At 39.8% G+C, this 15,339-nt stretch overlaps 1 protein-coding gene across 19 annotated transcripts in view; it reads left to right on the forward strand.

Moving 5' to 3' along the window:
• Positions 1-15,339, forward strand: part of MCTP2 (multiple C2 and transmembrane domain containing 2) — a 147,486-nt gene that overhangs the window by 92,477 nt on the left and 39,670 nt on the right. For all 19 annotated transcript variants that reach the window (XM_065076637.1, XM_065076634.1, XM_065076636.1 and 16 more), the window contains 3 exons: positions 6,203-6,304; positions 7,352-7,426; positions 8,255-8,374. In XM_065076637.1, the coding sequence (XP_064932709.1) occupies positions 6,203-6,304; positions 7,352-7,426; positions 8,255-8,374 (297 nt within the window). The remainder of the gene's footprint in view (positions 1-6,202; positions 6,305-7,351; positions 7,427-8,254; positions 8,375-15,339) is intronic.

Here is a 15,339-nt window from a genome sequence, read left to right on the forward strand (position 1 = left end):
AAATTCTTTTCTTGATGAAAAATTGCCTTGAATAAAGTATATGTTAGAGGGATATGAAATGTTTAATTAATTTGACAACGAATTTTGGTTTAAATGTGTTCAGGAGTCTTACACTGACATTTTGCAAACATGTGTACACCTTCATCATCACGTTAACACACAAATAACCTTACTGCACGAAAATTCAGAGATAGTGAAATTACTTATGCTTTCCATTCATCCTTGACTGTGATCTCGCCTTATTTCAGGCACCAAATAAGAAACATAACAAATTTGGGTTGCTTGAGTAGAGTTTTAAGGTGTCAGATGATGAATAAAGCTGCAAAGTTCACATTCTTCTGATAGACATGATGAAGATACTGGATGAATACACATTTTGCTTTGTTTCTTGTACAGCTGTGTTAATAATGCAATGTAAAGACCTTGATTTTAGTACACTGAATTTGGGGGACAGAGGGAAAGAAGTTGTTATTGACTGCTTTACACCTTTAGCTTTTCCATGTTATTTGACCTATTGTACTTTTTTTTTTCTCCTGCTCTTCTTTTTGTCAACCTACTGTCCTCCTGTGTAAGAGACCTCATCTACAATATAGCTCTGGCCAGCCACATTCACAGAAGCAGAATTTAAACTGGAACAGGCAGAGATTAGTGCTACCAAGCTATTCAGCAAAACAGATCACTCTTGCCACAAGGGGCTTATAGAGTCTGACTTGCACAAACTTTAGGCCAAGAGGCAGATCGCTTTCTCAGAGAATGGGAAATTGAAGACCATTTACAGCACCGAACAGAGCAGGCTTTTTGTGCTAGAAACTGAAGAAGATCCTGGGGAGTGGAGAAGCAGGGCAAAAACTCCTTGGCTTCCAGAAAGGAGTTTGATAGGTTTAGAAGTTTTATAGCTTTTGGGGGACTTGAACTAATTATCAAAGTAGTCCTTTCCATCTCTGTGTTCCTTTGTACCCTAGATCTTAGTAAAAGCAACCCTTTTTCTCTTTGCGAGGGTCTGTCTTTTTTGTTTTGCTTCCTGAGACTCCCATCTCCTAGATGGCTGCAAGTTACTAGAGACATGGGAGCAAGCATATAGTGTGCTTCAATGAATTTGAAAGCAGAGTATATCAAATACCCCTGTGTAGAAAGGCCTTTGAGTGAAGAGTTGTATTGCAGAATGGAATGTTTTTTATCTGCTGAATTATCAGCTCGGAGTAGTCTTCAGCTGCACCCGTTTTTTTGGCAAATGGGAACAGGTCTATGAAATATTTTCAAGTGCCAAGCAAGGTCGGTGGCCAGTGATACAGTGAAAACAAGCAGTATGACTTTCGCAAGCTTAATTGTCTAAAACATGGCCTGGATTCAGAGAGCAGACACCTGACCATTGTAATCACTTAGCACTTGACCATGAGTGCGCAGCCTTTTCCAGGAGAAAGCTTTTAAAATTTGAGAAAAGTGAAAATGCTGCATCTATGTAATAGGGGCAGCTGTGAAGTGCTGTCCTCGGTTCTGGCATTTGTCCCTATCATGACCCAGAAATTCTGGAATGGGGAAAAAACCCCACATCTCTTCCAGAAAAAAAGAAACCTCGTTTCTGAAATTAAATTCTCCTCCTACCATGCACTGCTCACTGAAATAGTATCAACAGGAGTGTTTCTCTTGAGTATGACTTGGGATCTTTGTGCTCCCAGGGTTTTCATCTCATCCTCAGATTGCCTGGAAGCCCTTGTGTGCCTGTCTGCTTTTTTTTGAGACCATCAGCTCCATATCTCTTTGGTCTTTGGATATCAATCCTCTGCCAAAATCCCAAATTTTCCATTCTACTTTGGATCCCACAGAAGGTTGTTTACAGTGAAATGTTTGAGGCAAAGAGTTTTGGGATATTACAAGACTGGGGAGAAACAAAAAACCCTCTTTATTCAGGTCCAGGTGGATCAAATATGTGGCTTGCTTTCACCTTTTCCTGAGGAAATATGTCCTTTGATAAGAGTAGGTGTGTGTCTATTACAAGACAGCTTTATGTTATTCAGGGCAAATGGTATGACATTGTGCATCAGCAATGAGCTCAAGGAGGAATATCAGAGGTTCCCAAATGCTTTAGATGAATTACCCTTGGAGAGTAGCCATTACCCTTTCCACACGTCACGGGTGTTGATGTACAGAGGTTTAACCCAGCGTTCTTCTGTCAGGTCATCAATATATGACATTGAATCTGCATCAAAGCAGGATACAGAGTGAAGTTTTCTTAAAATCAATGTTAAAAAAAAGAAAGCTACTAAACCATATTTCTTTGAGACAAGAGCAATGAAAAAACACCCTTTGCTGTGTAAGGGTCCTGTCTTCTCTGTGTTTTGTGTCATATCAATCTCTGCTTTCGCTATTTCATTAAAATTCCCAAGCGGTCACAAGGTTGTTGCTTAATAGATTTAGCATTGGCTGGCTACATCAATACTGTGTTTAGTCACATTTGTTTTACTGGGGACATCTGTGCAAAGAGTTTAGCAAATATATTCGTTCATTTGAAAGGAACCCGGTGCACTTTGGACCTTGACTGTACGGTGGTCTCATGTACTTCCACATTTCCTTCAGGTAAAGCACCACCAGAAGTTGCCTCTGTAGGACCAAATACTTAATGCACAAAGTATTCTGTCTTTTCTTCCAAGTTGAAATTTCCTTTGCATGCTTCTGTGTGGAGAATGGACTGTGATATAGAATATATGAGTTCTGTGAAAATATTGATGCGTGGTGATGCAGAACAGGGAAATGCCTCAGATATCAGCAGTTCCCATGGGATAAAAATCCTTACACTTTTTCAGAGGTTTTCTGATGGTGACCTTGCAAAATGAAGCGTCTTGCTGGGGTAGGCACTGCTGTCTTCATGTTAATCATATGGACATAGGCTGTCTTGGTTGCTGACTGAGCCCCAGTATGTTGTATGTTAAGCTTTCAGAGAATGCAGGCATTAATATTCAGTGAGGATATAGAACATCAATAAAGGAATAATATTGATTATGTCTCTTTAAAGCCCTCACCTGCAGATATTTTCACATTTAATTTGAATATTCCTTTTCTTTCATTTTCCCATAAGTGGATGTCAGCCTTCATGGGAAAGATATTCTATTTTAGACATAACTATCAGGAATAATAATTGACTGAAATGTGTGTGAGATCAGGTACATAGCAAAAGGTGTTTGGGCAATAGAAGAAATTTGATCTTCCTGACATTTAGTTTCATCCAGGACCCCATCCCTGACTGGGCAAGGCATTTAAGCAGTCTTTGTGAGCAGCAGAAACTAGGGAAAAGTACCCAGAAAAGAGAAAAAAATAGATCCAAAATGAAATTAATATGACTGGCTGTCTCTTGAGATACAGGGAGACATTGAACAGAATCTGAACTCTGGCCCAAGAACAGCATGCAATGAAAATACAGAGTATTAAAAGCTATTTTGGTTGTTTTCTTCTGGGCACAGTTGAGACATGCAAGCGAGCTGATCTTCAGGCAGTCCTGGGTGTTAGAATTGCCCTACACCTTCCGCTGAACCACACTGGCTTAGCACATTGCCCAAACTGTAAAAGGTATTATTCTTTTACTTTTTTTTGCAGGTGTTTGTTTGTTTGTTTATAAATCCAAATAGAAATGCAACGCAGAAATGCCATTTTGTAGCCAGTTGTTCTTCTGTTACTCTTTTTTTGGCTCTGAAGAAGGTCAAAAGTGAGGATATCTGTATGAATGTTTAGTCTTGGGCTGAGTTATAATTGCACAATTACACATCTTTTACCAGACAAGTCAAACACTTAAAATTAAAGATGCCAAATGAAGCTGACTGCAAAACTGCATTTGCACTGCTTTACTTTCTACCCTGTTCAGCCTTAAAATAGCAACAACAACAATAACACCACCATTTAAAAAAGTTTCCCAAGTGGCAAATAAGCCCCATTTCCAAAGACATGGAAGCTATTTCTTGCCTATTTGAAACTTATGGTGTGAACACACATGCAGCTCCACCCAGAATGTTTGATTCAGCTCTTAAAAAGAAGAGTCTTTTCCCCAACGTCAGAAGCAATTTCTGAGTGCAGAACACCATATCAGGCTCAGACCTTCTCAGTAGTGGCATCATTTCTTTTCCTTTTTCTGTCAATTTAGCAGCATGTAACATTTTTTTCCTTGTTGATTATGTTCTTGAAAGATATGAGAAAAAAGCATATCCCAAGGAATATAAAGAAAACTTTCCACCAGTTGTTGTTCCTAGGGCAATAGGATGAAATGTTATGAGAAATATGCGTAACTGAAATACATGGAAACTCAGTCCTCAAATTAATAACTGTGGAGAATCCAGAATTATGACACTGTGATATGTATTGGACACCTACATCTCTGCAGACACACTGGGAACAACGTACCTTCTACCCTCTTACAGGAGAGTCCATGAATCAAAGCTCAGTCTAAACCTGGTGCTTGTGGCATCCCCTTGGACCAAAGGGATGATAACCTCAAACCAAGTCCTTCTGGGCCTGTATCTCTACCATTGCAATTTTTCAGTTAATTTGGGAAATAGAACAAAAGTTTTCCAAATACATTTTGGTTTCTTTTCATTTGGTGGCTTTTAAAATTATTTTCTACCCTTGCTTGAGGTGGGGTGGAAACAAACTGTTGAAATAGCAGAATCTTTTATGATGGGCACTCTGTGTGGCAGTTGACCTGAGGACCTTCTGGTGCCAGTCCATTTGGCACTAAAAGAGGGGGCAGCCACTTCAGCAGCTCTTCTGGTTTTGGGCTGCAGGATATCTGTGCCTGCTGGTCTTCAAAATAGTTTTTTGCTTGTCTCTTTGTTGGGAGCTGCAGAATCCTTTACCACCAACTCTAACCCTATGTGTCCTTTCTTGCAGGGAAAGCAAAGGCACTTTGTGATCCATTTAGTGCAGTGCCTATTAGTGTTATTATTTATTGTTATTAAATCAGTACCACATATGCCTGCTTAACTCCTAGCATCCTGTTAAGCAAAGCTTTGGATGAGAACATAGTAAAAGCTGGAGTTCTGGTTGGACACCATTGAAGATGCAAAGTTAGTTTTTGTGAGAACCCTCTTCCCTTTCAACCATTACCCAGAAATCCCATCTACCCTTTGATGAGGTATTTAGTGCAGAAGGGTTGGAGCAATATTGGGAAGGAAAATGACCTTTCGCTTGTCTCCTGAAGTCACTTGGTTCCCATTATGCTTTTTTTCCCCCTCCCTTACTCGTTTCTACCATGGTTTATATGAGTGCCTCTTCTAAATGCCAGAACAGCAATAGCCGTTTTAAATATGGTTGCAATTTCATGCCCCCAAATTTCCTCCGTTATCTTTAATCTTTGATCATTACAGTCCCTGAATGTAGCTTTTTGGTAAGCTGCAGTTTTTTTTATGTTACTGCTGTTTAGAATTAACTGGTCTGCTTCCTAAAAAGCCAAATGTTTAATCAATACATATCCTACTGTGTATAATAAATACATTTCTGCCATCACTTTTTGAAGAGAGAATGCTTTTGATTTGAGCCAAATAGTTTACAAAATGGTAGGAGAGGTTTGTTGCTTTTTTTTAATAGACGTTTAATGCGATAGAGCCAACCGGCAGATTAGAGCATAGAAATGGTATTGAAATTCAGGGGTGAGGTGGGGGGAGAAGTCTTTTACACGAATTAGTTAATTTTGAACATTTGTTACATTAGCATTCGCTCCACTTAAGCTGATTAATTTCTTTGGATTGTGTTTGTTTCCTGGGTAATAATTTGACAACTTTGCAATAAACTAAGCATTAAGAAGTGGGTTTGTGTATTGGAGTGTGCAATAGGCAGGTAAGTTGTTGTTTGTGGCTCTCTTCCTGAACTTTGGAAGAAAAATCCCATTTTAAACCTGTAATAACAGAGGCTGATTACTTCCCATCAACTCACTGGCTTCCAGGGCAGAATTTTCAGACTGGTTATTGTGTGCACTGCTCTACTATAAAGTACAAGGTCTGTAAATTAAAGTTGGACCATAAGAGATTTAATCTGCAATTTTATAGGTCTCTAATCCAACGATCATTTTGTATTTCAGGCTCCGAGCATATTAGCAGGGTTTGGGGAGGGTTTTTTTGTGCTTGCAATTTATTTAGTTATTTATTTGTTTGTAGTATCTTTAAATTATATTGTGAATTACAGCTGGGAAAATATTGATGCTTTTTCTCTCCCCTAACTATAGATTAGAAACGGTAAACAAAGTTGTTACACGCTGAAGAATAAAGACTTGGAACATGCTTCAAAAGGAGTAATTTACTTGGAGCTAGATGTCCTATTTAATCCTGTAAGTTGAAATATTTTCTCTTTGCTTATCACTGGTGTAAAAAATGTGTGAAACTACAAGGGCAAGGGTGAGGGATGATGCTTTAAAAAACAAGAGCCAAGCTGGAAATGTTCCAACCTATTTGCATCTGGTGGTGGAGGGGTGTTTCATAGAGTCATAGAATCATTTTGGTTGGAAGAGACTCTTCAGATCATAGCGTCCAACCGTAATCTAACTCTTGCACTAAGCCATGTCCCTAAGAACCTCATTTATGTGTCTCTTAAGCACCTCCAGTGATGGTGACACCACCACTTCCCGGGGCAGCCTGTTCTAATGTCTGACAACCCTTTCTATGAAGAATTTTTTCCTAACATCTAATCTAAACCTTCTCTGGCACAACTCGAAGCCATTTCCTCTTGTGCTATCACTTGCTATTTGGGAGAAGAGACCAACACCCTCCATGCTACAACCTCCTTTCATGCCATGGATGAAGTAGTATTGGGATATCAGAGCTCTGTGATGGCCTCTCCAGGTGGATCGGACAATGCCAGAGCATTTTTGGACTGACAGTGACCACAAGTACCTTAGGAAGGAGATGCTGGTTACTGTATGCCACAGCTTGATTTGCAACAGCTAAAAAAGGACTTAATGTTTAGATTATTGTACATTATTTGTAACACCTACTTTCTGAAACCCCAAAAAGCTGGCCCACAATGTTCTCTTCCCAGGGCATTGACAGGAAAATTAATGAGGCATGGACACGGTGCACATAGTGGTTAGGTGGCTGAGTCAGTCTCAATTGTTTATGCCCTACAGCCTTTTACTGAGTTAAATCCAATTTATTAAGGCAAATGTGGGCTGTACTACAGCTCTGCTTTTGCTGAAGTGAGTCCAGCTTTGCCTAATTTAACTTATCCCTGCTTTTCCTAGCAGCTCATCATAAGTCCCAAGGAGGCTGGGCAGAGTGAAAGATCCTGAAAGATGTATCATCATCATCAAGACTGATGATACAAAAGCAAAAAAATGAACTCAAAACTGCAAATCTTAAATTTTATTTATTTATTCTAGGTAAAAGCAAGTATTAGAACATTCAAGCCCCGAGAAAAGCGCTTCACTGAGGAGCACCGCAAATTTTCTAAAAAGGTGAAAATCATGTCTAGGCTAAGCTCTTAAATCTGTTTTGGAAATATTTGAATTGCTGTATCACGGTTGCAAGAACAAAACCTGTTTATGCATAAAATGCTGAACACGTGTAAGTTCTTTGTATTTCGGTATATATGAAAAGGTTTGTTTGTGTTAACATGAAATTGCTTTCTGATCTATTTTGCATCAATAGTTCGGCTTTGTGCTTCAAAGTGGGGAAAATGATAACTGTGGATGTTGCACTGTTTGCAGCACCTAAAGCTCAATGAGAGCCTTATTCCCTCCTTTGGGAAGGAAGAAACTAAGTCTAAATTAATTATTTAAAAAATCCATAGGATTTTAGACAAATTGCCATTATCTTTTTTTTTTTTTTTTTTTTTTTTTTTTTTTTTTTTTTTTTTAAAATAAACGTGCCCTATAATGAGGCTAAAATTCCCTATTTATTTCTATGGACTAGTCCAAAACATGTAGAAGAGATTCAGTGTTTTGATTCCGTTCTCTCTGGCCCATGTCCTGAGGCATTGCTATATTTTTGAGAATTGAAGGGGAATTAAGGTAGGTTTGTTTTACTGTTTTACTGTTTTATTTAGTTTTGGCATCAATACCTGTTTTTTTGTAAGGGATGAGGAAAATCTGGAAGGTTTAAGTGTGATGGGAAAACAGACAGGAGTTGCAGTGTGTCTCTGAAATAGAGGCTTTATTTGTAATATGTGCCCTGACATGCATTCGTAGCTTAAATTATCCCGTGTTTCTGAAGCAGTAGTAGGATACTAGAGTGTTTGATTAAACTCCTCTTCTCCTCCCTTCCTCCCACTCAATATTTATCAGGTCTTATCAAGAAATGTTGATCGCGTGAAAAAAATCACCATGGCAATATGGAATACAATACAATTCCTTCGGAGCTGCTTTCTCTGGGAGTCCACGGTAAAGAGCGTGATCGCATTTGTGGTAAGTGCATTTCTTCTTTTATTGCATGAGGTGAAGTGATATAAGATCTCGCGTGTTACTGTGCCTTTAATCGTTTGCTGTTATTGATGGTTTTTATCTGCAGGGCTGTGGGTTTCAAGGCAGTTTTGGGCCATGTTGGGCCTGATGGGCATGGAAATTAGATCTTCAGGAATAGCCTTTTCTTCCCTTGGTGCAGAGGTGTTTATCAGCCTGCACTGAAGATGCCCATGGTGGGTGATGCCACCCTGCAAAGGCTGTGACCATGTGATGATTCTGGATTTATTTTATTTTTAACCATGGCAGCTGGGTGGTACAAAAGTAGAGAGGTGGTGGCCAAAAGAGTGATGCAGGGTGATGCCTTTGATTTGGGTGATTCAGTGAGTTGGTGGGTTTGTCCCTTCCATCCTCCATTGCAATGAGGCAGCACTTCCCTGCAGGTTGTCTATGCGGGCTATGCCTATGTCCCTGTGGCATGTAAGCAGCTCTGACATAACCTGTTGCAAATCTCTTCTCTTGATGGTAATAATACGTTCCTTTAAAGAGCAAAAAAGAGAAAAGGCTGATCAGTGAGTTTTGCTGCTCTCTGTGAACAAAAAGCCAAGTTCTCCACCTGCCTATCCCACTTTTCAGCTCTCTCCTTTTTCCTCTTGGTAGTAAACAACCTGTTTGCAGTTTTCTCATAGTCCACTCAAGCGCAAAAAGGTTTTGCTTGCTTTTTATTGTACAGTGTGACGTTTTCTTCATGCTTGAAATGTTTGGCATGCCATTAAAGGTTGCAGAATCATTTTGTGGTGGTCCAGCATGCAGGAAGAAAGTTTTCGAGTTGAGTGCTTATTAAGCAAAATAACAGCCACATCTCCAAGATTTTTCTCCCCCTTTTACTATCTGTGAATTGTAAGTCTCTTAAAGGTTCTTTTGAGGAAACACTTCATAGTGTATTTGCTGTAGATGAGTAAAGTGGACTAAAAGAAGCTCCAGAGCAAAGACAGAGGAGCTGTTTCACCCTGCAGGTTAGAGGGATGACTGGCATGTAAGAGTAGGTAGGACAAGAGGGTCTTCTATCTGTATTTTTATTATCCTGTTGCTTGAAGCTTATTTAGATGATATCTAGAGTTGATGGTGGAAAGCAGAGCAGAGGCTCTTTGCTACAGCAAGTACAGCTGTGCAAGGCAACTCCGTGGTTGTGTGCAGGGGAATCTGGTGATCATGGATGCTGGGGCTGGAAAGAGAGGGACATAAGTGAAATCCCAGTGCTGGCATCCTACCGTCACCATTCCACAAGAATCTAGGCACATACTTAAGAGTTTTTGCACCAAGGTACTTTTGAAGTTATAGCTGTGAAGTTCAGTTTTCTAGACTTGGGGAAAGTTTGGAAATGGTGGAGAGCCAGAAAAGTAAGAATGTGGGAAAGTGGGTCTACAGAAAAAAGAATTGATTCTTAGTGGAAAAGAGGATGAGCAGGTTACAGGTTCCAGATTATTAATATCTTTACTGGATATCATAATACTGGTTTTCTGAATGAAAGTGGGTAATTCCAAAGGAGTAAAAATACATGACTCTAACAATTACTTCAGGTTTGTTCTACAAATCAAAATTTAAGTCTGTCTGACTTTTTTCCACATGGAAATAATTCAGCACTGGCACTTAAAATGAAGTGCTAATTATGTATCTTTCTCTCACTATTTTGGTGTGTATGTTCTTAGTATTGAAAACATGCACACAGCGTGGTAGGTGCAGCATCCCTCCCTGCCCTAATCTGTGTGTAAAATCCATCCTTAGCAGGTTAAATAAAAGGTGTACGCGATACCGCGTTTTTTAAATCGTCATTCCCCAGCAAGCAGTATTTATATACCTTCAGTAGCTAGTTTTGTATCAATTTAACCTGTACCAAATTTGTCCTTATTGACAACCTGCCTGTAGCTGACACTGAACACCAGAGGTGAGGAAGATGCACAAAGTTTCTCACCTGTTTTTCAGCTGTGTTTGTGAAACCGTGACTGGCAGCTTAAGGGCCATCAAGGCCCTCAAACCATAGAATACCTTTTTTTTTCCTTGCAGACTTTGACCATATTCCACATAACTTGCATGTGATACCCAGAGATTGGGTGGTCCCAAGGACCCCCTTCCCCTGTTGTATTGGCCTTGGTTTCCTTCTACAGGTAGCCCATGCCCCATCCTCCAAGGAGAAATAAAGGGAGGGAGGAGGAGGAAGACAAGCAGATAGTATAATCACATGAACCTTGATTTCTTAAGCAGTCAGACAAAAGCCACTGCCAGAGAGAAGACAATATTTGTGAGATCATCAGAGCTTGGCAATAGGTGAAGACATGGTACGTTACACCTTCCTGTTTTAGTCTTCATTACAGAGCACCTCCCTCCTCATTAGTGCTGGCAGCACTGGTGTGACAAGGACATTATATCTGGGTGCAGGAGAGAAAAAAGGATAAAGAGGGAGGAAACAGAGGACAGTACAGGCAGGACACAAGTGAATAAGAAAAATGCTATCACCGTGTTTTCTCATGTATAAGATATATCATCCCAAGCTAAATTTCTTTATTAGTTTGTAATGATGAGAGGAGACAAGCCAAGAATATGTGAGTAAATTAATTTTTTTTGCTATAAAAATGAAATAATATTTTTCATCAGCATTCTGCAATTTTAATCTGATAACTTTTAACCTGACTTATTTGTGTAGACACAGAGGACACTGACTGACCCTGCTCCGGCACAAGTAAAATCAGAAATTTTTCTGGTTTAGAGGTTTTGGAATGAGGGTTGAAAGGGCCATGAGGTAAAAAGCAAAATTTTACTTTTGGTGACGTTTGCCCTGCGCACAAAGGATTTGCTGCAAATGGTGTTCCACAAATTCTAGAGAAAGCAGCATTCTGGGTTGGAGGAAAGAGTCGCACCTAGGTTTTCTGGGTTGTTTACAGTGAATATTTCACCATTAGTCCGGTGTGAAAAATGGGCACACATCTTTGTGTGTGCCTGGGAATATCAGGAATATTCCCACATGTGGAAAATGTAGCTTGTAGAGTTAATAGCGTTCATATACTGAGAGAGACCTTAAAAAACTTTGCCCATGTGTTCTCCATCAATTCAGGATTTGAGGAGAACTGTAGATTTTTGAGACTAGAAAGCTCTTCAGCTGTTCTACTCTATTTATTTAATTTTAATATCTTTATCTCTTTATTCAACTTGATATGTTGTGTTCTGACTGAAACGTGCCTTTCAAAAATGGCTTCATTCTGAAGTCACCCAGACACATACTCCAGTATATCCTGGTATGGTTCTTCTTGTGAGCCTGACACTCTTCATATCCCACCCTGGACAATTTGCTGCCAGTTTCCAGGGTGAGTGTTGTAGTTTTAGCCTGGTCCTCATCACTCCTTCCTCTTGTCACACCTTTCTCCATTGAGACGTCACTTCCACGCTGAGTTACTGGTATCCAAAAAGCTGAAGCTTATGCTGTATGCTTATAGACAATGTTATATATCTGTATTATTTTAAACTGTTTGCTTTTTCGCCACTTGGGCATATGAAAACTTGTTTTCTTACCTTTTTGTAGCACTTTTAAAAAGAATTCCTGGTCCTTCCTTCTGTGTGCAAAGACCCCTTCCTGCCCTGGTCGTAGAAGTTAAGTCCATAACAACTGAATCATTCTTACTGTACAATATGTATTTAAAAAATATTTTAAAAGATAATTTTAGTCACAGAATGATTTTCATGAGGAATTATGCATCATTGCACATTGTACTTGTGATTTTATACAACATAATTACACCTTCTATTGACAGTTTTCTCTGCATTAATGGTAATTATGTCATTTAATGAAATTACAGTAATTGCATTAAAAAAACTATAATCTGGTGCAAATTAAAAGGATATATTGACTGGAATTTTTACTATCATATATATTTTTTTTTAAGTTTGCATGATAGTTGCAGGAGACATTGACAGGATCAGGCAAATGCTGGGAAACCAGCCACTATAGCACCTCTGGTGTGACTGGCATTGCTCGCTGCTCATTTCCTTCAGGGTCCCTGCACACTCACCCATGCCAGCATACTTCATTTTTACTGGCAGCATGTCTCACTACATCAGGTTTAGGCTTTTTGCGAATCAAGGCTGCTGCCAGGTTGGGTACAGGTGGGAGCTATTTTTCAGGCTCAGCCCTAGCTGGCAGCCTGGGTTGGCCAGACAAGGAATTGAGCATGCATAGGCGGTATTTATTTATTTTGCAGTGACATCGCAGTGTGTCTGATTAATTATTTTATGATGGGTTAGTACCAGGAGGATAGGAAAGAATGTGTGGTGATGCAGTGCAATGTGTTCAAAACGTGGAGTTTCTGGTCAGGCTGCCTGCAGCTATTTAATGATGGGCAGCTGGGAAAATGACAGGTGTGGAATAATTTTGGAGCAGTTTGGGCTTCCCAAAAAGCCAGCTGATGCAAGAGTAGGGAAGCCCTGCAGGTTGTGGATACCCAGTAGAGCTGCTGGGGGTTGTGGACACAGCAGGAAAGCCAAACTTCAGCTTTTGAGTTCCTTGCTGCAGAGGTGAGATTTTTGGCACCCTTCTCTACTTTGTAAATCCAGAGAGACCTGGAGGATGCCCCATTTTTTGGTGGGGGCCTCTTGAGCTGTTGGGACTGGAAGCCCAAGGAGTCACATTGCAGCTGGGTGAGGCTGCACATATGGGCATTACTGCCCCAGTTTGCTCCAGTGCTTATCTGGGAGAGCAGCAGAGAGATAGTTTAGACTCTGCAGCCCATGAACTTCTGGCTATCTCTGCTGAATGTGCCATTTCGCACGCTGCCACTTAAGCTTGAGATATGGCAGCTGGATATGAGCCCAGTTAAACTAATATAACAGAGGAGACGCCAACCATCTTATTAGACATGAACAATTTTTAATCTTTGTTGAGCTGGGCTATATTTATACTGATGACCTACAGGCAAAGGGCCGTTAGCTTGTTGACAGCATCCTCTAAAATTGCTAATTGTGCATCAGTAAGAGGGAAATAATCTTTTCCCTCAGGAAAGATGTTTGCTAACCCAAAATCTAAGCCTTCTGGAGTTTACTTGGGGTAAATATTTCATTCTGCATGTGGACAAGTGTCTCCTGCATGGAATGGTTAGACTTTCCCAAGAAAACACAAAATGTTCCGGTCCTGTTTGTACTAAGCACAATTCAAGCCCGGACTTGACAAGAATTTGTGTGTAAAACATCCAGTTTGGCTTGTGCATTGTTTTGCAACACAAAATGATTTATTTTTTTTTTCCTAGTTGGGAAGGGAGATATAGTTCAGTAAGGGGAAATTCTTGGGACAAAATTTTCACAGGGAACATGAGGAATCTATGGAGAAGGGAGACTGGTAACAGCTCTGAAAGCCAAACAACTAAGCATAGAGATTGAGTCATCAAATATCTCTTGGACCTCTGGCCAACTGAGCAGAGGATAGAGAACAATTTTCACTGAGACTTTGCTTGTGATTTACAAGTAGATGATAATAAACCACTTCTCTATAGGGCGGGGAAGGAAGATGTACTCACATGAGCTTCCCTAAAATCTTTCTTATTTTCCCCCTGAATTGTCTGCTAATTTTGAACAAGCCATTCCCTGACACAAAGCACAAACTACCCTGCCATGACTACATGTGTAACTGATGAGTAGCGGATAGTCTTTTTTTCTACCCCCTCCCCTTTTTTGTTTCATCCTCATAGCTGAAGATGAAATATAAATCATTGTTCTCAAACTCTTTGGGAACAGCATTAAAGTAATAGTAGATTAAAATGTCTCCACATTAAAAAAGCTAAATAAAATGAATAGATGTAATCCTAAAGCGAGAAGAATGAGTATTCTTCAAACACTGAATAGGGAACTTGGAAAAAGAAAAAGCTTAAAAAAAAAGCAGTATTAATGCAAAAGAGATGGTCTTTACTTCCACTTTACTGCAGTGCTTTTGCTAAGGGCTTTTCTCACTCATTTGCAGCTTGTGTTCGCTACAGTTTTAAAGAAGCAATCAGCAAAGGGACGAACAGTTCCTGTTCGGATAGAGGAGCTGTAAAATAACTGACTGATGTAATACAATTGTTCATATTTAAGGCTAGAGCTGGTGCTAGAGGAGCAGTGAAAGGCAGGGTTTCAGGAATTTGACCTAATAAGTAAGTAATTCTTGAGAGCCCCTAACTTTTCTTCTCCTCTGTAAATCCCTGGCAAAGGCACATCTTTAGAATTATTGTCTCGAACTCCACTGAAGAGGCTGGATCAGAGGTATGTTTTTATTTCGAGCTATTATATCCCAGTAAAAGTGTTTTCCTAATGACGGAGGAAACGTTTATGTCCTGCTCCCTCCACACTGCTTGTGGCAGCGCCTGTGAAAGATCCCCCTTTGTGCCTGCAAAGCCGTCAGGAGCACGTTACCTGACACATGCAAGTGATGGCTCAGATGAGAAACAGGCTTCTCTAGACAATTAAATGAGACGGTTTTACCCTTCTCCCAGCGATTTTTGCATTTCCAGTATTACTCTTCTGTGGTTGAGGGAAATACGATTTAATTTTGAGATCCCATGTTTTGCTTTGCTGCAGAGGTTAAAATTCCTGGAATAGCAACAATGATACTGATGATGCTGAGAGACACACAGTAAAGTAAACACATGTTATTTCCAGCTCTTTCAAAAATGCAAGAACAAACAAGGACAAAGTTAATAAGGAAATAACCACTTAAAGGCTTACAAATATGATAAGAAAAATTTAAAAAGCGAAGTTTGAAGCTTTGGAGTCAGGGTGAGCTGGAGCTGAGCAGAGACCAATACAAACATCCTTTTTAACTTTAAAAGGGATAGATGGTCTTATGTTTCCAGCTCAGGGGTTTTGGAAATTTGCCTTTTTACTGGTTAATTTTTCCAAAATAAAAATAAAACCATATTTTGCATCTGAGGAGTAATACTCATTTCCTATTGGCC

The sequence above is a fragment of the Columba livia genome, chromosome 11, assembly GCF_036013475.1.
Source record: "Columba livia isolate bColLiv1 breed racing homer chromosome 11, bColLiv1.pat.W.v2, whole genome shotgun sequence".
Taxonomy (NCBI): domain Eukaryota; kingdom Metazoa; phylum Chordata; class Aves; order Columbiformes; family Columbidae; genus Columba; species Columba livia.